The sequence below is a fragment of the Leptodactylus fuscus genome, chromosome 3, assembly GCF_031893055.1.
Source record: "Leptodactylus fuscus isolate aLepFus1 chromosome 3, aLepFus1.hap2, whole genome shotgun sequence".
Taxonomy (NCBI): domain Eukaryota; kingdom Metazoa; phylum Chordata; class Amphibia; order Anura; family Leptodactylidae; genus Leptodactylus; species Leptodactylus fuscus.
Window position 1 is genome coordinate 75,901,580 of NC_134267.1, and position 23,918 is coordinate 75,925,497.

Consider the following 23,918-nt stretch of genomic DNA (forward strand, 5'->3'; position numbering starts at 1 on the left):
TGACTGCCCGACGTAATTTTACTATGGGCCGGTCGTTAAGGGGTTAAAGAAATCTCTCGAAATATAGTTGCATTTTGAGTCCAAGAGTGTGCCCCCAAAAAATAACATCCAAAGTACCATAATACCTGCACCCATATTGCATTAACCCCTTCCCGACCCATGTGGTACTATTACCACATGGATGTCTAGTGCTTCACGACCGATGTGGTAATAGTACCACATGGATGTAAACAATCCCCGCAGCGCAGTGCGGGTGTTCTTGGAGCAGGTGTTAGTTGTATCTGACACCTAACATCCTGCTCCATCCCCCTCCATCAGACATGAGTGCTGATTTTGGGTTTTAACCCGTTGATTGCCGTGATCAAACAGATCACGGCAAACAACGGGTTGCCCGATGTTGTAGGGATCCCCGGCACCCCCCGCTGCGAGATCGGGGGGTGCTGGTATCCCTACCATGTAGCCAGGGGTCTGATTAGTCACCCCTGGCAGTCCTGAGTCCCACTTACCTTTGTATCCTGGCCGGCGTCTTCTGGAGCTGTACTGTCCCGTCCGTCTGCACGAGCCGAGCTTCACTTCCTGTTTACAGAGTGATAACGTGCAGGCTCTTACTGAAGCCTGTGACTCACTCTGTAAACAGGATCAGTGATGCAAGCTTCACTCATGCAAGTGTCCCATAGGGACACATGAAAAAGTTAAAAAAAAAAAAAAAAGTGGAAAAAAAAAAAGTGTTTTGAAACAATTAATAAAGTTATCAAGCCCCAAAAACCCTTTTTTTCTATAGAAAATGAATTATAAAAAAAAACAACTAAAAATTAATAAAAACAATACATATTTGGTATCGCCGTGTCCGTAACAATCTGTACAATAAAACTGAAACAATATTTAATGTACACGGTGAATGACGGAAAAAAAAAACGGAAAAAACCCGCCGGAAGTAGTGATTTTTCGCCATCTCACCTTACAGAATGTGCTATAAAAAGTGATCAAAAAGTCAAATGCACCTCACAACAGTACCAATAAAAAGCACACATTGTCCCGCAAAAAATAAGCCCCCAACCAACACTGTCAACCAAAAAATAAAAATGTTACGCCTCTCAGAAGATGGCGATGCAAAAACATTGATTTATGTCTCCAAATGTGTTTTTGTTCTGCAGAATTAGTTACGCATAAAAAAATAATATAAATGAGGTATCGCCGTAACCGTACCGACCCACAGAATAAAGATAATATGTTACTTATACTGTACGCTGCATGGCGAAAAATTTACAAGGTAAAACGCAATACCGGAATTGATTTTTTTTATTTAAATCCAGCAAAAAAAGAGTTAATAAAATGTATTCAGTAAGTTTGTAGGCACCCAAAAATGGTGTCATTACAAAATACATCTCATCCCGCAAACAACAAGCCCTTATATGGCTGCGTCACCAGAAAAGTAAAGAAAATATAGCATCTAGTAATGCAAGAATAAAAACCCGCAAAAATCGCCAAATCATTAGAATACAACTGGCGGCGTCAGGAAGGGAATATATAAGCTGTGCGAGCGAATATCAGGGGACACCCCAGATTTAGAGCTTACGAGGGAAAATATACCGGAAGTGACCCCCAGAGTGACTCCCCCAATTATAGGAGCTACTGGGACCTAGTAGGAAATTCGGTGTTTGCAATGTCCTCCGCACAGCTTATATATTCACTCTTCGCCATCCGCTGTGCAGTCACGTCTGGGATACTAATACTCACTACACCCCCTGATAAATTCTTTGAGGGGTGCAGTTTTCAAACTGGGGTCACACCTTTGGGGAATCCACTTTTCTGGTACCCTACAGGCTCTACAAACATGACATGGCGTCCAGATACCAGACATCTGAATCTGCGCTCCAAAAGCCGCATCGCGCTCCTTCCCTTCTGCGCCCTGCTGTGTGCCCAAACTGCATTGTATGCCACATATATGACACATGTATGATACTGGTGTACCCCGGATAATGCACGTAATGTCATATGTGGGTATAAATTGATATTAGGGCACAGCCAGACACAGAAGGGAAGAAGGGTTATTGGGTTTTTGTAGCACAGACTTAGACGGTTTGTTTGTTTTTTTTTTTTGGATGCCATGACACTTTTGCAGAGACCCTAAAATTGCCCTTACAGAATGGGGTCACTTCTTGGGGAATTCCAGTTCACTGGCACCTCCAGGGCTCTGCAAAAACATCATGGCACCCAGAAAGTCCCTCTAAATCTGTACCCCAAAAGCTAAAAAGCGCAGTGCTCCTTCCCTTCTGAGCCCTGCTATGTGCCCAAGCAGCAGTTTATACCTACATATATAATTTTTTGCCCCTCAGGATGGCCCACTTAATAGTTTTAGGAGTGCAGGTCTCTGACAACACGAAGTGGGTGCAACGTATTGGGCACCGAAATGGCAGATTTCTTTAAAAATTAAAATTTTCATTTTGTACATTAATTTTTGGGAAGCATTTTTAGGCTCAAAATGATAATACCCCTTTATTCATTCCTTGACAGGTGTAGTTTCTAAAATGGGGTCACTTTTGAGGGGTTTCCATTGTATTGGTACTTTAGGGGCTCTGCAAATGCGACATGGCACCAGAAAACTGCCCTCAAAAGCCAAATAGCCCTCTTTCCATTCTGAGCCCCGCCATGTTCCCATACAGCAGATTATGGCCACATATGGGGTATTGCCGTGTTCAGGAGACATTGTGTGACAAACTGGGGGGCTTTTAATTCTCTAACTACTTGTAAAAATTAAAAATATGGCGCTAAATGGACGATTTATTGGAAAAAAGTAATTTTTCATTTTCACATCTCAATGGTAAAAAAAAAATCTGTGAAACACCTGTAGGGTCCAAGTGCTCACTAAACCCCTTGATAAATTCCTTGAGGGGTCTAGTTTTCAAAATGGGGTCATTTGGGGAGGGGGGTTCCACTGTTCTAGCACTTCAGGGGCTCTCCAAATGCAACATGGTGCCTGAAACAGATTTCAGCTAAATTTGCCCTCTAAAATCCCAATAGCGATCCTTCAGCTCTGGACCTTACAGTGTGCCCATACATCACTTTACATCCACATAAGGGGCATTTCTGTAGTTGGGAGAAAATGCTTGACAATTTTTGGGGTGCATTTTCTCTTTTAACCCCTTGTGGAAATGCAAAATTTGGGGTTAAAGCAACATTTTATAGCAAAAAATGTCACTTTTCCTTTTGTTGGGCCAATTCTGTTACACTCCTGTAGGGTCAAAGTGCTCACTATAACCCTTAGTAAATTCTTTGAGGGGTATAGTTTCCAAAATGGGGTCACATTTGGGGGTTTCCACTGTTTTGGCACCTTGGGAGCTCTGCAAACGGGACATGGTGCCTGAAAAGTATTGGTCCAAAATCTGGCCTACGAAATCCAATTAGCGCTCCATCCGCTCTGAGAGCGACCGTGTGCCCGTACATTAGGGTACCAGCACATATTGGGTATTGTCGTGTTCGGGAGAAATTTTGTAACAAAATGTGGGGTGCAATTTTTCCTTTAACCCCTTGTGAAGATGAAAAATTTGGGGCTACAGTGACATTTTATTATAAAAAAAAAAAGTAATTTTTCATTTTCGCATCTCAATGGTAAAAAAATCTGTGAAACACCTGTAGGGTCCAAGGGCTCACTATACCCCTTGATAAATTCCTTGAGGGGTCTAGTTTCCAAAATGGGGTGACATTTTGGGGGTTTCCACTGTTTTGGCACCTTGGGGGCTTTGCAAACGGGACATGGCGCCTGAAAAGTATTGTAGCAAAATCTGGCCTACAAAATCCAATTAGTGCTCCATCCGTTCTGAGAGCGATCGTGTGCCCGTACATTAGGGTACCAGCACATATGGGGTATTATCGTGTTCGGGAGAAATTGTGTAACAAAATGTGGGGTGCAGTTTCTCCTTTAACCCTTAGTAAATGTGTAAATTCTAGGGCTAAATGGATATATTAGTGACAGAAATTGAAAAATGTAAATTTGACCTCCATTTTGTTGTAATTGTTGTGAAATGCTGAAAGGGTTAAGAAACTTTCTAACTGCTGTTTTGGATTCTTTCAAGAGTGCAGTTTTTAGAATGGAGTGATTTTCGGGGGGTTTTATTAGAGAGGCCTTTCAAGTACCCTTCAGAACTGAACTGGTCCCTTGAAAAATGTGTTTTGGAAATTTTCTTGAAAATTTGGAAAATTACTGCTTGACTTGTAAGACTTATAATATCTGAAAAATATGAAAGGGTGATTAAAATTTGATTGCTACATAAATCAGAGACATGGTTAATTATATTTATGAAAAAATTTGGGTAGTATGGATTTCTATTTGAAAGGCTTGCAATTTCAAAGTTTGAAAACTGCATTTTTTTCAAAATTTTCACCAAATTTCCTATTTTTTCATAATGAAAGACAAAACATATTGACAAAAATTTACTACTGACATGAAGTACAATGTGTTACGAAAAAACAATCTCAGAATCACTTGTGTAAGTTAAAGCGTCTCAAAGTTATTGCCATTTAAAGTGACACATGTCAGTTTTGAAAAAAGAGGCCTGGTCCTCAAGTCACTTTTGAGCTGTGTCTCTATAGGGTTAACCTTAGGTTAACCCTTTTTATCCAAATATTTTTTCCTTTGGACACAACAGATATGATAGTACACTGCAGACCCTGGTGGCACAGAGCCAAAGTTTGCTTTGTAATTGACTCTTCTGTGTTTTCCTGGATGCACTGATAAAGGTGTCCTTGAAGCTACTTGTCAGTCAACTAATGCATTGATTTTTCCACTACAGAACAGGAATACAAGAATACAATTCAAGCAGACAACAGCTAATACTGACACCAAAATTACATATTAATATTTTTGTGCAATTTTTGAATATTTTCATGCAAACCCCGTTTTTGTAACTACCACAGGTGTTCATAACCTCTTAAACTATAGGTTGCATTATATAGGTTGCATTACTATAGGTTACTATAGGTTGCATTGAGGGCCAACTGCCAGACTTTAACATTTTCTTTACTAGATTCCAACCAAGTTTGAACCACTGTGAAATATCACTATCTTGATGAAAGGCATAAAAGTCAAATGCTGGCATTGGTAAAAAAAAAAAAAAAGAATGAACATTTCAATTGCAAATTGTACCATATATGCATAATCCTACAAACATCATACCAGTGATGTTACAGTAAATCACTTATATCTGAAATCTTAGTTTCCCATCTTGCCTCATCCTCTCCTCCACCTTCTTGCTAAGCTCTAGCAAAGCATGTATACCTCTGCCGTAGCCATTTTCTTGAATGAACCCTTCATTTTCTTGTCAAAAACTTTCCCAAAATGGTTTACTCAAATAGCCGCCATCAGGAAGGCGAGCTATCCTGGTCAGTTTTCTGCTCTGCTTGGCCACACCTGTTCCTTCAGATTTTCTAATCAACTCATATGGGGTCAACCACACGTTGGATCCAAAAGCCCCCATCTCGACTGGTAGCTAATCAGCCATACAAACTATAGTGTTCCTGGGTAGCGGCAGAAGCCCTATTACTCTACACCAGAAATTACACTTAACTGAAGAATCCCAATTAACGTTAACGATTCAAAGGAGACCAAGGTTTGCCTCCTATTTCTGTATTCTTGGAAATCTTACAACAGATGTAGAGTGCAAGCAGAAGCAGGCAAAGGACTACTATGCTTAAGTACAACACTTGGAGATAAATACCTGACAGCATCTCCCTTTTTAGGTTCTTCTGTCTATATAACAGGCTCGAGAGACTTGTAAAGCTTGTAGCAGACTAACCTTGACAGGGAACACACAGCACAGGAGCTCGGATGCTAGTTTATGGCAAGTCAAGGGCTTACTATACAGCGCTTTTATATATCTGGGGTCCTGGCTGTTCCTCCCAATCGATCGATCCTTGTCAGCCCTTCTATTGGCTACAAGCAATGTCTTTCCTTGAGCCCCACGTTTTAGTGGCGCCAATTTACTGTTGTGGGAATACCCCAGGTGGATGTTGTCTGTTTCCAAATCTGGAGAAGAAAGGTACGAGTGCTTGGAGAACACAGGCACACTTAGTTGCTGTATTGAACATGTTCTAATGCAGGGGTAGGCAACCTTTTTTGTTTGGCGTGCCGATTTAAATTAAAAAATCAAATATGAGGTCCTCGGAGTGCCGGGCAATAATTGTAAAGCTGACGACACCTACACTAAAGTCATATAGCACAAACCACAACATAGGGGTGCTGTCATTCTGTGCTCCCAGCCACATTCAGTTACCACTATTTGCCTGAATACACATGTTCTTTTCCTTTAGAAGCAATGTAAGTACATGCGTAACCCACAATTAGTGGTAATGTATGTGACTGGGAGCAGAGTAAGGTCATACCTGTGGCAGTGGACACTAGCTGTCGGACACCGACGGTAGTGTGAACGCTCCCTAAGTGAAACGCAGATTAATTTCAGTCACTTTTAGTTCCTGGCGGTGCAGTAACAGCAAAACCCCAGCCAGGAATTAATCGGTGTCACACTTTCAACAAAGTGAATGCACTGGTGCCCAGGAACTGGATTTGGCTATAATTGCATCTAGTTACAGTGTCACCATCCAATAGAATCACACTGAGGCTGAGGCCCCACATTACAAAAATGCAGCTTTTTTATTGCAGATTTAGCTGCGTTTTTTTTCCCGCCAAAGCCAAGAATGGCTAGAAAAGGAACGGGAAATATATAGGAAGCTTCTTATATGTCTCCCTCCTGCTCAATCTACTCCTGGTTTCGGCTAAAAAAAAACCCAGCAAAATCTGCAACAAAAAAAAGCTGTTTCTGCAACGTGGGGCTTTAGCCTAAGGCCCCCACGTTGTTGGAACACAGCTTTTTTTGTTACATATTTTGCTGTGTTTTTCTGAGCCTAAGCCAGGAGTGGACTGAGCAGAAGGGAGAAGTATAAGAAGCTCCCTATATATTTCCCATTCCTTCTGTAGCCATTTTTAGCTTTGGTTGAAATAAACCGCATCAAAATCTGCAACAAAAACGCTGCATTTCTGCAATGTGGGGCCTCAGCCTTACGCCTCCTGATACAAATGGCACGGATGTGGTTTTCACTGATCTATATGTTAAAATAAATTGACAGGGCTGCAAATGCAGACAGATATAGAGTAGGTATAGGACAGATATAGGGTACGTATAGGACAGATATAGGACCTGCTCTATAATTTTCAGCTCTTCAATTTGGCCCAGATACACAGCCACAAAAAGAATGGCTGTATATATGGGTCCATTGAAATATTTTGGTCTGTACTTTTATCCACAGTTGTAGATAGAGTCTGGTCATGTATATTACAGGTTACAACTCAATGTGCCTCATATTAATAGCAGTTAACCCCATCATGTCCCTCACATTAACCCCCTGTGTGCTTTACATAAGGGACACTGATATGTGAGACATATGGAGGTAATAAGTGAATATGTTCATTATATAGGTCCCTTATTAGTACCTCCATATGTCTCACACCTCAGTAACCCTTATGTGAGCCACACAGGGGTTAATGTGAGGGACATGATGGGGTTAACTGCTATTAATGTGAGGCACATGGAGTTACTAAAACTAAAGTAATAACCCCAAATGCCTGACATTAATGAGAATAGTTAGTAACACACACGTACCTGGTGTTGTGTTTACTTTCACTTTGCTCCCCGGAGCTTCCTCTCCTCCTCAGGGCTGCAGACGGCAGGAGCTCCTCCTCACGTGTACCAGCAGGTCCAGGGAGCCCTTATCCTGTGCAGTGAGAGGCTCACCTCTGATTGGTGGGCAGTGAGAGAAGGGGGCGTGTCCTACACCGCAGCTCTACCAGAGCACTGAAAGGACGCTCTCTCTCTCAATTAGTGTATGAAAGTTGCAGGCTGGCTGCCGAGCCAGCAAAATATCCCTCGCGTGCCAGTCTTGGCACGCGTGCCAGGGGTTGCCGACCCCTGTTCTAATGTTTATTACAGTCACAAATATTTATAGTCTGTGGTGGATACATGGATCAAGCTGATAAAACGGGTTTAAGACTATGTACATGTGACTGCTAAAGGATTATGTAATTGAGATAAGTTCCAGCTTTCAGTAAACAAAATAAGGACATTGCTGACATGTCTGCTAACACTGAGCCTGCGCAGGGATCCGAAATCCGCAGTGATGTTTGAGAAGGCCGTAATTACTGCACCTGCATGAACAGGAGTCGGTCAGTGAGCTACGTGCATAACATCTTACACTGAAATGGAGTATATAGAACAAAATGGCTGAATGATTTATCCAATGTTTTATCTTATACAGATATTCTGCCCCTCACAATAGTATAACCGGTGGTGGGACAGCAGCTGAATCTCCATCTCCAGGACGTCAGAGTAACAGATGTGAAGGACAAAGTCAAATCAAGGATGGAAATGATGAAGTGATCCGTGCTTGCCCAGTTCGGTGAAACAAATCTTTATTGATAAAGCGGCTAGCATGTGCCTGACATTAAGTGTAAAGTGGACATCAACTTATAAACTTTAATCTTTAAATAGACATCATGAGAATGCTAGGACACACCCAGTGGGCATGTCTGAGCATCTGCACAGTAGAACAGTCAAAAAGCATCAAATATAAATACCAAAATATTTGTAGCTAATTATTAACGTTATCACATATTGGATACAGCAATTAAGTAACTTGGGCAAGTTAAGTGATTCAAACTTAGTTCGAAATAAACCGCCTGAAGCCGTCTTAAAGAAACATGGCGTCTCAGTGCCAATGTGGCGGCACACTGGTGCCAAGTTATGCTATGAATAACACTGTCGCGAGAAGTATAAACTCGGACTCTAAAGTTCAGGCTCTCAAGGCTAACACTGAACCTGCGCAGGGATCCGAAATCCGCAGTAATGTTTGAGAAGGCCGTAATTACTGCACCTGCATGAACAGGAGCAGCCTCTTATGTCGGCCCTTTAAGTACAGTAGCGGCCAGTCAGGATGGATCATTGTGCGCCTGAACTTGGTTCGGCAAAGGCACACAACAAAGATACGAGCCAGGCTGAAGACTGGAAGGGACTGAAGGCTTAGCCACTCTGCTTTGAATCAGAATAATTGTTGATGTGCAGCGCTGCTTATAATAAAACTGGCACAAACCGAGCCATCCCAAATAAAGATCAGATCGTCGATGTAACGCTTGTTATTTATTACGTTTGTTGACCAACATACAGATTTGCATAACTTGGCGCAAATTTTGTTCCCAGTTTCACACTGGCAGCCAGTTGAAATGGATTAAAGTTGACTCAACCTCTGTCCTGTGTCCTTGTGTGTACCACATTGAGCATGGAGAAAAGAAAGAAGACCAAAGAACTGTCTGAGGACTTGAGAAGCAAAATTGTGAGGAAGCATGAGCAATCTCAAGGCTACAAGTCATCTCCAAAGACCTGAATGTTCCTGTGTCTACCGTGCGCAGTGTCATCAAGAAGTTTAAAGCCAATGGCACTGTGGCTAACCTCTTTAGATGTGGACGGTAAAGAAAAATTGACGAGCGATTTCAATGCAAGATTGTTCGGATGGTGGATAAAGAACCTAGACTAACATCCAAACAAGCTCAAGCTGCCCTGCAGTCCGAGGGTACATCAGTGTCAACCCGTACTATCTGTCGGCGTCTGAATGAAAAGGGACTGTATGGTAGGATACCCAGGTAGACCCCACTTCTTACCCAGAGACATAAAAAAAGCCAGGCTGGAGTTTGCCAAAACTTACCTGAGAAAGCCAAAAACGTTTTGGAAGAATGTTCTCTGGTCAGATGAAGACAAAAGTAGAGCTTTTTGGGAAAAGGCATGAACATAGAGTTTACATGAAGAAAAAAAAAAAAAGGCCTTCAAAGAAGAGAGCACGGTCCCTACAGTCAAACATGGCGGAGGTTCCCTGATGTTTTGGGGTTGCTTTGCTGCCTCTTGCACTGGACTGCTTGTCCGTGTGCATGGCATTATGAAGTCTGAAGATTACCAACAAATTTTGCAGCATAATGTAGGGCCCAGTGTGAGAAAGCTGGGTCTCCCTCAGAGGTCATGGGTCTTCCAGCAGGACAATGACCCAAAACACACTTCAAAAAGCACTAGAAAATATTTTGATGGAAAGCACTGGAGACTTCTAAAGTGGCCAGCAATGAGTTCAGACCTGAATCCCATAGAACACCTGTGGAGAGATCTCAAAATGGCAGTTTGAGAAGGCAACCTTCAAATCTCAGGGACCTAGAGCAGTTTGCCAAAGAAGAATGGTCTAAAATTCCAGCAGAGCATTGTGAGAAACTCATTGATGGTTACCGGAGGCGGTTGTTCGCAGTTATTTTGTCTAAAGGTTGTGCTACCAAGTATTAGGATGAGGGTGCCAATACTTTTGTCCGGCCCATTTTTGGAGTTTTGTAAAATGATCAATGATTTGACTTTTATTCATTCTCTTTTGTGTTATTTCATCTCAAGCAAAATAAAGATAATACCGAAGAGTTTGTGCTTGCAATCATTTTCTGGAAGAAAATGAGTATTATCTGACAGAATTGCAGGGTTGTCAATACTTTTGGCCAACACTGTAGTTAATGCCACCATCTGTTAGGTGCCTCAGGTAAGTTACAGGTGCTGTTACACAAATTAGAGAAGCATCACATGATTTTTCAAATAGTGCCAATACTTTTGTCCACCCCCTTTTTTTATGTTTGGTGCGGAATTATATCCAATTTGGCTTTTTGACAATTCTTTTTGTGGTTTTCCATTGAAGACAAATTAAATGAAGATGATAATGCTAAAGAATGTGATTGCAATCATTTTTTGGAAGAAAATTAGTATTATCTGACAGAATTGCTGGGGTGCCAATACTTTTGGCCAACACTGTACCTCTCACAAGACACTTCAATATGGTACCAACATCTGTTAATGCAGATCCACTTGACACACCTTCTACTTCTGATCAGATGGACACTGCAGGTGGAGCCACCTTGAGACTTTTTATGCTTTGGTAGCCACAGAGTTTCGCAGTCTAGGTGGACAGAATCACTTTGACACTAAAAACCTACCTAAAAAAGTAAAGATCATCATTCATTCACTGATGAATAATAGTAACCTAGTGATCCATAAGACACAAGGAATTCCTAGTCTGGGGCATCAAGATTATACTTGAACAAAACGCCTTTGAATTCAAGCACAAGATTTTTTTTGCAGAAACATGGAACTGTAATGGGAACGAAATTTGTGCCAAGTTATCCAAATCTGTTCTTTGGTTTGTTTGAGGATTGTTTTATCTATAAATCAGATTATTGGGCGACAAACTTAATATATTATAAGCGTTACATCAAGATGGCTCATCTGAAACCTTTGAGGACTTCACTCTTTCGCTAAACAACAATGACTGGAACCTATTCTCTTAAAGGATTAATGAATAAGGAAGAGATTGAATATTTAGATCTCATCCTATTGGGAATTTACCTAGAAATTTGCACAACTTGCCTCTTAAATTGTCAGTGTACACCATAGAAAACGGAAAGAGAATGTACTGTACAGTCAATTCAAACTGATTCAATATAAGTGATGTTAATAATACAGCCTACTGGGTTTGTAGGACATGAGGAGGGGGGGGGGTCACAGCATATAGATATAACAGGTAGAAATGTTTTTTGCAGAGGTGGGGGACATAGGCAGCTATCACGATAACGTGGTAGTTCTTTGGTAGGTGGTGAGATCGCCTGCTCACAGCTGATGGTTTGGTATCTTGCATTAGCACTATTGTCCATTAACCCCCCCCCCAAAAAAATAAATAAATAAATAAATAAAATAAATAAAAATGATAGGCAACAGATTGTAGTGCTCACACATAGATTCAAGGATAAACATTATCCACACGGGATAATAGAATGTTAAAGTTAAAAGAACACAATCTTTCACAAACCGATTGACTTTTGCCAAATCGCAATAAAGAGGCCAGAGAATTTAGGCACAACTTTTAACAGTGCCCAAAAGAAGATTAGATCAATTCTAAGCAATTACTGGCACGTTCTCTTGAATGACCCACATCTGACATGTTCTTTCCTGAGTGTTCTGAGATTAACCTATAGACGTGCAAGGACATTTAAGATTATATTAGCCCCCAGCAGATTAAGGAAGAAAGGAGCCACATTAGAAACGACCCCAGACATGAAGAAAGGTAGCTATAGATGTGGTTTTCCATCAGGTCATTCATGTGACAAGTCGTTCAACAATAGAGAGCTTCCCTATCAAAAGCCATCTGGGTTGCTCATCCTCATTTGTGATTTATTTGTTGCCTTGCAAGTTCCAGCACTTGGGTCGTACGACCATGTGTTTGAGGGAAAGGATCAATAAACACAGATCCGACATCGCTAAGGGTTTTTTAACCACTTCAGTACCGGGCCAATTTGTGGTCCAGGACCAGACACATTTTAGGTTTATTATGTATGTGCGGTTTTGAGGTCTGTAAAATTTTTCTCGTATGTCTTAGTCAACTAATTTTTGCGTCTTTTTTCGGGGACACATAGGGCTTTATTTTTGTTATTTTTATTTTCAAATGTGTTTTAATTTTTTTTATATCCAGGAAAATATAAACAAAATAGGAGGGAAATTGTGTCTGGTTTTCAATTTTATATATTTTTTTTTTATTTAATAACACAAAGTGTCACTGAAAAACTTTATAATATAGTTTTTCCTCTCCGTTACGGTAATTTTTATTTTGTATGGTGTCGTCGGGGGTGGGGCTATAACCTTTAATAACGGCGTTTTATTAGCGTATTATTTATTTATTTTTTTTATTTACATTTTTTTAAAACTTTTTTATTATATTTTTATTTTATTTTTTTTCCCAGAGTGTGTACCCATAAGGTGATAAGAGACCTTTGGGGACATCTGATCACTTTTTTTTTGTACTTGAGGCTGATTTCTCCTATAACTGGGGCTGGTACATTTAACCTCAGTTACAGGAGAAATACAGACTCCTGCACACTATATACACAGTATGCAGAGCTGATCTCAGTCCTGTAGGACCCAGAAGCTCTGGCAGGACACTGCTCCCGGCAGATCACGAGGGCAGCTGATTTATGGCTGCGTCCATAGCCGTGTATACAGCACTCATTGAGTGCTGTATACACAGTGATCGAGATAGCAGAGGAGGTAATAAATCTTCCCTGCTATCTCTATGGGAGCTCCGGCTGAAGTTATAGCCGGCTCCTAGTGAAAGCAGCTGCACGATCTTGTGCAGCTGCTGTGTTCTGGTGGACGTACAGGTACGTCCTGGCAGAACTAGACAACCACTATCTGGACGTATATAGTCTATGGGCGGTCCGGAAGTGGTTAAAGCACAGTGTATCGAGACATGCAGCCAAAATACACAACAGCAATTATGCCGGATTTAAAGTCACTCCAATTGACGTACATATTTGTTCCAAACTGTATTTATACACCTAGAGGTCTGAATGAAGTTTTGAGGATATTACTAGAGATGAGCGAACACTAAAATGTTCGAGGTTCGAAATTCGATTCGAACAGCCGCTCACTGTTCGAGTGTTCGAATGGGTTTCGAACCCCATTATAGTCTATGGGGAACATAAACTCGTTAAGGGGGAAACCCAAATTCGTGTCTGGAGGGTCACCAAGTCCACTATGACGCCCCAGGAAATGATACCAACACCCTGGAATGACACTGGGACAGCAGGGGAAGCATGTCTGGGGGCATAAAAGTCACTTTATTTCATGGAAATCCCTGTCAGTTTGCGATTTTTGCAAGCTAACTTTTCCCCATAGAAATGCATTGGCCAGTGCTGATTGGCCAGAGTACGGAACTCGACCAATCAGCGCTGGCTCTGCTGGAGGAGGCGGAGTCTAAGATCGCTCCACACCAGTCTCCATTCAGGTCCGACCTTAGACTCCGCCTCCTCCGGCAGAGCCAGCGCTGATTGGCCGAAGGCTGGCCAATGCATTCCTATGCGAATGCAGAGACTTAGCAGTGCTGAGTCAGTTTTGCTCAACTACACATCTGATGCACACTCGGCACTGCTACATCAGATGTAGCAATCTGATGTAGCAGAGCCGAGGGTGCACTAGAACCCCTGTGCAAACTCAGTTCACGCTAATAGAATGCATTGGCCAGCGCTGATTGGCCAATGCATTCTATTAGCCCGATGAAGTAGAGCTGAATGTGTGTGCTAAGCACACACATTCAGCACTGCTTCATCACGCCAATACAATGCATTAGCCAGTGCTGATTGGCCAGAGTACGGAATTCGACCAATCAGCGCTGGCTCTGCTGGAGGAGGCGGAGTCTAAGGTCGGACCTGAATGGAGACTGGTGTGGAGCGATCTTAGACTCCGCCTCCTCCAGCAGAGCCAGCGCTGATTGGCCGAATTCCGTACTCTGGCCAATCAGTGCTGGCCAATGCATTCTATTAGCTTGATGAAGCAGAGTGTGCACAAGGGTTCAAGCGCACCCTCGGCTCTGATGTAGCAGAGCCGAGGGTGCACAAGGGTTCAAGTGCACCCTCGGCTCTCCTACATCAGAGCCGAGGGTGCGCTTGAACCCTTGTGCAGCCTCAGCTCTGCTACATCAGAGCCGAGGGTGCGCTTGAACCCTTGTGCACACTCTGCTTCATCAAGCTAATAGAATGCATTGGCCAGCACTGATTGGCCAGAGTACGGAATTCGGCCAATCAGCGCTGGCCAATGCATCCCTATGGGAAAAAGTTTATCTCACAAAAATCACAATTACACACCCGATAGAGCCCCAAAAAGTTATTTTTAATAACATTCCCCCCTAAATAAAGGTTATCCCTAGCTATCCCTGCCTGTACAGCTATCCCTGTCTCATAGTCACAAAGTTCACATTCTCATATGACCCGGATTTGAAATCCACTATTCGTCTAAAATGGAGGTCACCTGATTTCGGCAGCCAATGACTTTTTCCAATTTTTTTCAATGCCCCCAGTGTCGTAGTTCCTGTCCCACCTCCCCTGCGCTGTTATTGGTGCAAAAAAGGCGCCAGGGAATGTGGGAGGGGAATCGAATTTTGGCGCACTTTACCACGCGGTGTTCGATTCGATTCGAACATGGCGAACACCCTGATATCCGATCGAACATGTGTTCGATAGAACACTGTTCGCTCATCTCTAGATATTACCCATTGACCTCTTTCTTAGTGCTTACGTTATGGATGTTTGATCACAAATTTTTATTTTATTTTATTTGCATATTTACCAATTATTTTTTCTTGGACAACGTTTGCTTAGTAAATTTGAGTAAATTGTTGTGTGATAACCGCGTGAGAGTACTTTCTTACTCATGTCCGCCCTTTCTTCCTATTAGTATTTAGGAGGTGTATATGAATCTAATTGAATTGTAATTTTTAGTGTTGGACATTCTTGACCCCTTCTTGGCACTGGCGCTGTTGGTTTTATTATTAGTACTGCACATCTACAATTACTCTGATTCAAAGCTAAGCTTTCGGTCCCCTCCCCCCCTACCTCTCCCTTTCTTCAGCCTGGACGTTATCTTCTTTGTTGTGTCTTTGCTGAATCAAGCATAGGCACACAACGATCCATCCTGACTGGCCGCTTTCACTTGACCGGCTGGCAGTAGAGGCTGCTCCGATTCGTGCAAGCGCTGTATTTTCGGCTTCCCATGCAGGTTCAGTGTTAACCTTGGACTTAATCGCGCCTGCTCGAGTTCATACTACTCGCATCTGTGTTTTTTCACAGCATAACTTGGCACCAGTCTGCCGACACATGCACACTGGATGCCACGTGGATGCCATATGTCTATAAGACGTTTTGAGGCGGTTTATTTCAAACAAAGTTTGAATTGTTTATTAATTGCTGTGATAATGTTAATAATTAGCTACACGTATTTTGTTTTTTGACTGTTCTACTGTGCAGATTCTCAGACACGCCCACTTGGTGTGTCCTAGCGTTCTCTTGATGTCTATTTAAAGGTGAATGTAAGTTGAGTTGATGTCCATTTTACACTTGATGAAGAGACTTGCCTGCCTCGAAAAGCCTTGTGTTCCTGACACTTAAAGATTTGTTTGAATTTAATTTTTATTTAGTTTTAATTCCTGTGAAATATTTAGTTAACAAATTTCCGAAATGCTGTTTTGAATTGAGTGATGTATTTTTCTGGCCCCTAGAATGAAATCTGGCGGTGGCGATCCATTTACAACCGGGAGTCTATTAGAGACCGTAGAAGGAAGTTTGAAAGTGAATTTAAAAAAAAAAATAAAAAAAAAATATATTAAGATGTATAAAAAAAAAAAAAAAAAATCAGATCACCCACCCTTCCATAAGAGACATATAAAAGTGGAAAAGTGCATAAATAATGTTAAACACAGACCCATGTGTACAAAAACAAAACAAAAAACAGCTGATCTTAAAATAAAACTGTGTAATAAAGTTGTTTCCCTTACAGTGAATGCTGTAGAGGGAAAAAAAAAAAAAAAAAAAAAAGCTGAACCGATGTTTTTTCGCAGTTATGCTGCTTATAAAAGTTGTACTAAAAAGCAATCAGACTGATGGCATAACTAAAAAGGTCATCTGACCACTGTCAAATAAGACTATGCTTGCTCATACATGGGGAAACATTACAGGTGTCAGAATATGGTGACTCTAAGAATTTTTTACTAAGTTTTGGGTTTTTGTAATGTAGCTAAAATTGGAAAAACTCTATATACATTTATTATGGTAGTCTTACTAAACCATAGAATACATTTGACTCATCCTTTTTTTTTTTTCTCCAGTTCCACACTATTCTTAACCGGTTAAGGACCAGGTCTAAAAGTGCCTTATGGACCGGGCCTCATTTTTCAAAACTGACATATGGCAATTTATATGGCAATATCTTTGAGACACTATAACTTACACAAGTGATTTTGAGTTTTGTTTTTTGTTTTTTTCATGACTTCACGTTGATTAAAATTTTTGTATTTATTTGTAAATAATTTGGAAATTTGGCAAAAGATCAACTTTCAAAATGGGAAATGCTCTACTTTTTAGGTAGTCATACCACCCAAATACATTAATAAATATTAGCCACCATATCTTTGCTTTTATATTAGCATCATCTTTTAATTGCCCTTTAATTAATTTTGGGTGTTATAAGGCTCTGAAGTGTAACAGTTATTTTCTGGATTTACAAAAATATTTCCGAACCTAATTTTTTAGGGACCACTTCAGTTCTGAAGACAATTATAAAGGCCTATATATTTTTAACCCCCCCCCCCCCCCCCCATAAATCATCACATTTTTAAGACTGAACCCCTCAATAATTCAAAACCGCATTTGGGAAGTTTAAACATTTCACGGGAATGAAAACAAAACAATATGGAGGTGAAATTTAGAAATTTCATTTTTATCCAATACTACATTCATTTATCCCTAAAATTAACACATTAACAAAGGGTTAAAGGAGAAAATGCATCTGTTTGTTATGCAATTTCTCCCAAGCACAGAAATGCCTCACATGGGTCTAATATGATTTCTGGGCACTCAGGAGTGCACGTAAGAGGGGAGAGACTTGGTATTTGAAAAGCAAATTTTGGTGGAATAGTTTTCATGTGCCATGTCTCATTTGCAGAGCCTCTAGAGTACCAAAGTGATGGAACCCCCCCCCCCCCCCCCCCAAAAAAAAAAAAAAAAAGTCCTAATTTTGGAAACTACACCCCATGACAAAATTTATCAAGGGGGGGGGGGGGGGTGTATTTAGTGAGCATTTTGACCCCACAGCTGTTTCACAGAATTTATTAATATTGGGATGTGTAAGTGAAAAAATACTGAAATGAAGCTTTATCGCCGAAGTTTTCATTTTCACTAGGGGTTAAAAGGATCCTGTCATTTAATCACTTTTTTTTTCTAGTTGACACGTCGGAATAGCCTTAGGAAAGGCTATTCGTCTCCTACCTTTATCAGTCGCCTCCGGCCCTCTGTTCGGTAGAAATACCGCTTTTTACTGGTAAGCAAATTAGTTATTTTGCAGCACTGGCGGCGGGCCCCAGCGCTCAGACGGCAGTGGGGGCATCTCCAGAGAACTCTCTCCAACGACGACTCCGTCTTCATCAGCAACCGCCTCTTCTGCGTCTTCTTCCGGATGGGGTCACACTTCAGTGCACAGGCCGGCGGCTGTTTATTTTTTTGGAGGCCGCTACGCAAGCATGTGCAGTACGCTCCTGTAGTTCTATGTAGAACAGGAGTGTACTGCGCATGCGTGTATAAGTGGACTCCAAAAAAATGGCCGCCGGCCGGTCTGTGCACTCTGCTTTGCCTGGGTCCTGATGGCAGAGCCGACTGCACAGGCGCACAAGTCTGACCCCTGCTGGAAAAAGATGAAGAGGCGGTTGCTGTTGAAGATGGAGGTGTCGCTGGAGAGAGTTCTCTTGCAGGATTGGTGACGCCCCCAGTGCTGTCTGATTGCTGGGGCCCTCCGCCAGTGCTGCGAAAGAACTAATTTGCATACCAGTAAAAACCGGTATTTCGACCGAACGGCAAGCCGGAGGTGACTGATAAAGGTAGGAGATGAATAGCCTTTCTTAAGGCTATTCCGACGTGTCAACTAGAAAAAAAGTGTTTAAATGATGGGATCCCTTTAAAGGAGAAACAGCCCTCACAGTTTATTAAAGAATTACTCCTGAACATGGCAATACCACATATGTGGTCCTAATCTGCTGTATGGGTACATGGTTGGGCTCAAAATGAAAAGTGCGCTATTTGGCTTTTGAAGGGCAGATTTTGCTAGAATAGTTTTTAGATGCCATGTCGCATTTGCAGAGTCCCTAGAGTACAAATACAATGGAAACCCCCCTAAAAGTGAGTACATGGGTACAACATATTATGTGTTGTAATTACATATTTATGGAAAAATTGGCATTTTCACTTTTCACAGTCAGCTGCGTATTCATTTCAGGAGAATTAATTATGGAAACTCTTGGGTAAATTCCTTTGGGGGTAGTAGTTTCCAAAATGGGGTCACGTCAGGGAATTCCACTTAACTGGCATTTCAGGAGCTCTGAAAAAGCGCCATGACATCCAAAAGCTAAATGGTCTAAATCTGTGCGTCAATAACCAAAACTCGCTTATTCCCTTTTGTTCCCAGCTGTGCCCAAACACCATTTTATACACATATATGACATTAATTCCATTATAGTGTCATACATGTGGACACAAACTGAAGTATATGCACACCGCACGGCGCAGATGTAAAGTAGCGCTATGTTGCTTTTGGAGTGTAGTTTCAGATGTTTGATATCTGATATCATGTGATGTTTGCAGAGCCTTTAGGGTACCAGAAAAGTGGAATCCCCTAAGGAGTGACCCCATTTTGAAAACTGCACCTCTCAAAGAATTTATCAAGGGGTGTTAAAAGCATTTAATATCCCAAGTAAGAATGTATAGTGGATGTGATAAGTGAATACAAAGCTGTGCAGAGCTTCTATGATCGGGGAGGGTCACAATGAGGGTCACTTTTAGTTCATTTTCCTTCGTAAGCTCTAAATATGGGGTGTACCCTGACATCCGCTCGCACAGCTTATACATTCTTTTCCCTCTGCAGCAAGTTGTGTTCTAATGATTTGGCAATTTTGGAGCGCTATTGTCCTTACATTGTGCAAGCTATGTTTTCTTTATTTTTCTAGCGATTTAGCCATATGAGGGCTGATTTTTATTTTATTTTTTTTGGTTTCTGAAGTGCCGGCCGTATTTTTACTATTGGACGGACTTCGTAGACCATGACCGCCAATACTAAATTTACGGCCGGCGGTAGTCAACCAGTTAATTTTCTTCCAAATTCCCAGTACATTGTATGGAATACTAAATGGTACCAATTTGTTTTGAAAACATTAAGTGCATATATGGCTCTGTCAAATGAATTTGGTAAATTGCTGTTAAACTTGTAATAATTCTAAAGTCCAAAATAACCATTCTCAAAATCCCTTGGTTTATTTAGAGTTCCAAAGCTATTACTGTATAAAGTGACACGTCAGAAATCTCTTGTCAGAATGTCCAAAACTGCCTGCGGTGAGAAGGGAACTGAGCTGCAGAGGGCTAGTGAGATTGTGAGTTGTTTAGTTTAGTTGTGTTTTCAGCTATATGCTGAAAGGAATGATGTTTTATGGAGTTTTGAGTAATAAATAAGGGTTTGACTAAATAATTTCAAAATCTTGGTGTCTTGGCTTTGGTGTTTGAAGAAATTTTGAGTCTGGGAACCTCTGTCAGAGAATGCAGCTGGTATGTTTCCGCATGCTTTTTATTTTTTTTATACAGAGACTCAATTAAAAGAAGGTGAAGGAACAGTAACTTCTAGATGATGCTGGGTGCTACTAGATCAGTGCTCCATTGAACTACAATGCTCATATCACAAGTTTTAGCCCAAACACAAAATTGTCACCTTTTATAATGTCTGTAACGTGTATTAAGACCTATTATTTTATATTTTATGTAGATATTTAAAAAAAAAATGTGCAACACTAATTTGAATAGCATGAACAAATGTTGCCTTCAAAGTTTCATATATACACACATATATGTTCTGACAAAATGTCTATAATATATGGCATGATAAAATGATTCAGAGAATTTCCCATTCATGTACTGGTTAAAAATAGCAAAAGCATTGTGTGTGCATTTTTTTTTTTCTTACAGTTTAGGCACAACAAAGAAAGGAATAGGACCAGTGTATTCTTCAAAAGCTGCAAGAAGTGGTCTTCGAATGTGTGATCTTGTTTCAGATTTTAGTGAATTTTCTAAGAGGTTTGTACTACTATAAAGTTTTTAAAATGAAATAGATCAGCAAAACATAACAAATATTTAAATCTGTGTGCTTTATAGTGGGAGTGGACACAGAAAACTGAGGGTACACATTCAAGAGCAGTTATAAGCTCCTTAGTTTGTAATATCTCAGCACAGATTCCCCCCCATTAAGTGTCTCTAACAATCCATCAGTAATTGATAACTATGCTTAGGCATTTACCCACGATCTGACAGTACTTAAGGGTTAAAAGCAGCTTTCTACTATCACAGTGTGTATCATACACCACTATCATACACCTATTATGATAGACACCATGATAGTACTTAAAGGTTAGGGTAGAACCAGAAGATTTAGACTTGCTGGACCCATGGGTAACTGCTCAGGTTGCACTAATGGTATGTCTGCCCCTGTTTTAAAGAATACATGTCTAATTGAGATGTAGCTTGCATATAATCCATTGAATAGCAGATAGCTGCATAATGTCCAGATAACTGAGACATCACATGGGAATTTGGCTGGGTTCACTCAGGGTTGTTGTTGGTGTGTTTTTTTTTTTTTTTTATTTATAAATATCGAATAAGTGAGTGCAGTTTTGTGTACCACATTTCTACTATGCCTGTCAACCAGAGGTTTTCAAATTAAACTTGCCTCATTGTCACCCATTGAATGTATTTAGCCAAACTGTATAGGTCACTTAAAAAAAGGCCCAATGAAATCTTCCTTTCCTTATCATGATTTGAACAGTGTTGCTATGGGATACATCTTATATTTATCTTAACTCAGGATGAGCATACCCTTTTTCTTCCTTGTAATGGTTTACCAGTGCTACAGAACCTTTCGCTACTAATTACCGTATATTCTCGAGTATAAGCCAAATTTTTTTCAGCACAGTTTTTGTGCTGAAAAAGCCCTCCTCGGCTTATACTCGAGTCAGCAAAAAAAAAAAAGGGGGGGGTGTCTATGACCAGCCACAATATCAATATATAGAATCTCCCATAAAATAGTGCAAAAAAAAAATAAAAAAAAATAATATATATATATATATATATATATATATATATATATATATATATATATATATATATAAATTAAAAGTTCTAATTCACTCCTTTTACTAGAATACATACGTAAGTAGAAAATTACTGCAAAACACATACACATTATGCATCCATGTGTCTGAAAGTGCCTGGTGTATTGAATATAGGGTATCTGCAGTGCCCCTGTTCCGTCGGGAAGGGGTTAATAGGAGCACTACAGATACCCTATATTCAGCCAGACTGAATTTCAAGTTGGGGAAGAAAAAACAGTCCTCAAGCTCAGGGAAGGGGCAGACAGACAACCAAAACACCCCCTCCCCTTTCCCAGCATCTACTGCATCCAAAATCTCCGACCATTTTAATTTTTGAAATTTTCCAGTAGCTGTTGCATTTCCCCCCCCCCCACCTAGGCTTATACTCGAGTCAATAAGTTTTCCCAGTTTTTTTTGTGGTAAAATCAAGGGCCTCTGCTTATATTCGGGTCTGCTTATACTCGAGTATATACTGTATATTTTATAGGGAGGAATGTGGCCAGTTTTGGCGTTAAGTAGGCTCACAGAATAGAATACATTTTAGGAAATGGTGCTCTCATGAGTGAAGCAGCCAATCATACAATTGATAGTATGGACAACTTCTTCTGTCCATTGTAACCTGAAAATATAATGGAGTTACAGGGATGTACTTTCTTCATATATCATGTAATATTAAAGCAGTTGTCAGGTTTTTAACCCGTTCTAGACCGATCATAGACTATATGTGTCTAGTTGGTCCACTCTTACCTCTGCAAGGACGTATCTGAATGTCCTTGCAGTGTTAAGCAATGGGAGAACTGGTTGTAACTATTGCTGGAGCTCCTGTAGAGAAGGCAGGAACAGTTTATTAATGTCCCTGCCTTCCCCTTCACTGTGTACACAGTACTAAATCAGCACTGTATACAGAGCTATGGGAGCCGCCATGATGCAGCTCCCTTCTGACCCAGTGGTGATGTCAAATAACAGGAACCAGACAGTAAGAGATACTAGAGGACCCAGATCAGCTCTGCAGTCATTATCAGGAGGCTGTATTATTTCTGAATCGGATGCTAAGATTTCAGCCCCAGTGACATGAGAAATCTGCAAAAGAAAACTATGATTAAGATGCCACCCAAAGGTTAATTATGGCCTCATGGGGACAGAATGTAAAAAGTAAATGGGCAATTGAAGAAAAATTTAAAGTGGCAATAAATATTTTTTATTATTAACATTGCACCCACGTTACAGGTTGTAGCCCTGCTCTCCAGTGACATACACCACATAAAAATCACTATAACAGAGAGGGAAAACTAATTCAAAAAGATTTTATTTTTGGTAGCACTCTTATTAAAAAAAAGAAAAAAAAATGTTTCTGTATATAAAATTGAAAAAAATAAAAATAACATAAATTCAAAGCCCTATATGTCACTGAAATAAATTGCAAAAATTATTTGAATAACCTGAGGAATAAAAGGTTAAAAAAAAAAAAAAAAAAAAAGTTTCCCCTTAAAATCACAATTAATAAAAAAAAAAAAAAATGTCCTGTCCAGGGAAAATTGTCCAATACTTAATTGGTTAAATATGATGCCCACTTAGGAGCTGAGCTTCTGCAATACTTAGAGTCTCGGTGTGGCAATGCCCTGCGTTTGGAAACTTTTAGCCCTCATTTTTCACTTTTAGGGCTAGTTCACACGGGGGGAATGAGACAGATTTTGACAGCAGATTTTTCTTCAGAATCTGCCTCAAATGGTGGTCTACGGAAACTGCTAGCTTTTTTTTTTGTCCTGGTGGCAGTTTTTTGCTGCTAGCAGGAAAAAGAAGCAACATGACCTTTCTTCAGGCTGATTCCACCTAAGGAGAGCAAGAGAAGTGAATGGGAGGCGGAAAATGCCTAGCGTGTTTATTTTTGTTGTTTTTTTTTTTTGCAAAAAAAGCGACCGAAAACGCCTAGTGTTTTTTTTTTTTTTTTTGTGTTTTTTTTACAGTCCATTCACTTTAGGGGAAAGGAAAACCACTTGGTGTTTTCTGAAGCAGTTTTTACCAAGAACTGCTTCAAAAAACGCCTCAAGGTGTAAAAAAAAAAAAAAAAAAAAGCTTCCTAATTAGGA

General features: G+C 40.5%; 1 protein-coding gene across 1 annotated transcript in view; it reads left to right on the top strand.

Annotated features, from left to right (window-relative positions):
- Positions 1-23,918, top strand: part of LOC142197492 (adenylosuccinate synthetase isozyme 2) — a 140,047-nt gene that overhangs the window by 67,502 nt on the left and 48,627 nt on the right. Inside the window, exon 7 of the mRNA XM_075267793.1 lies at positions 20,654-20,761. Within this exon, the coding sequence (XP_075123894.1) occupies positions 20,654-20,761 (108 nt within the window). The remainder of the gene's footprint in view (positions 1-20,653; positions 20,762-23,918) is intronic.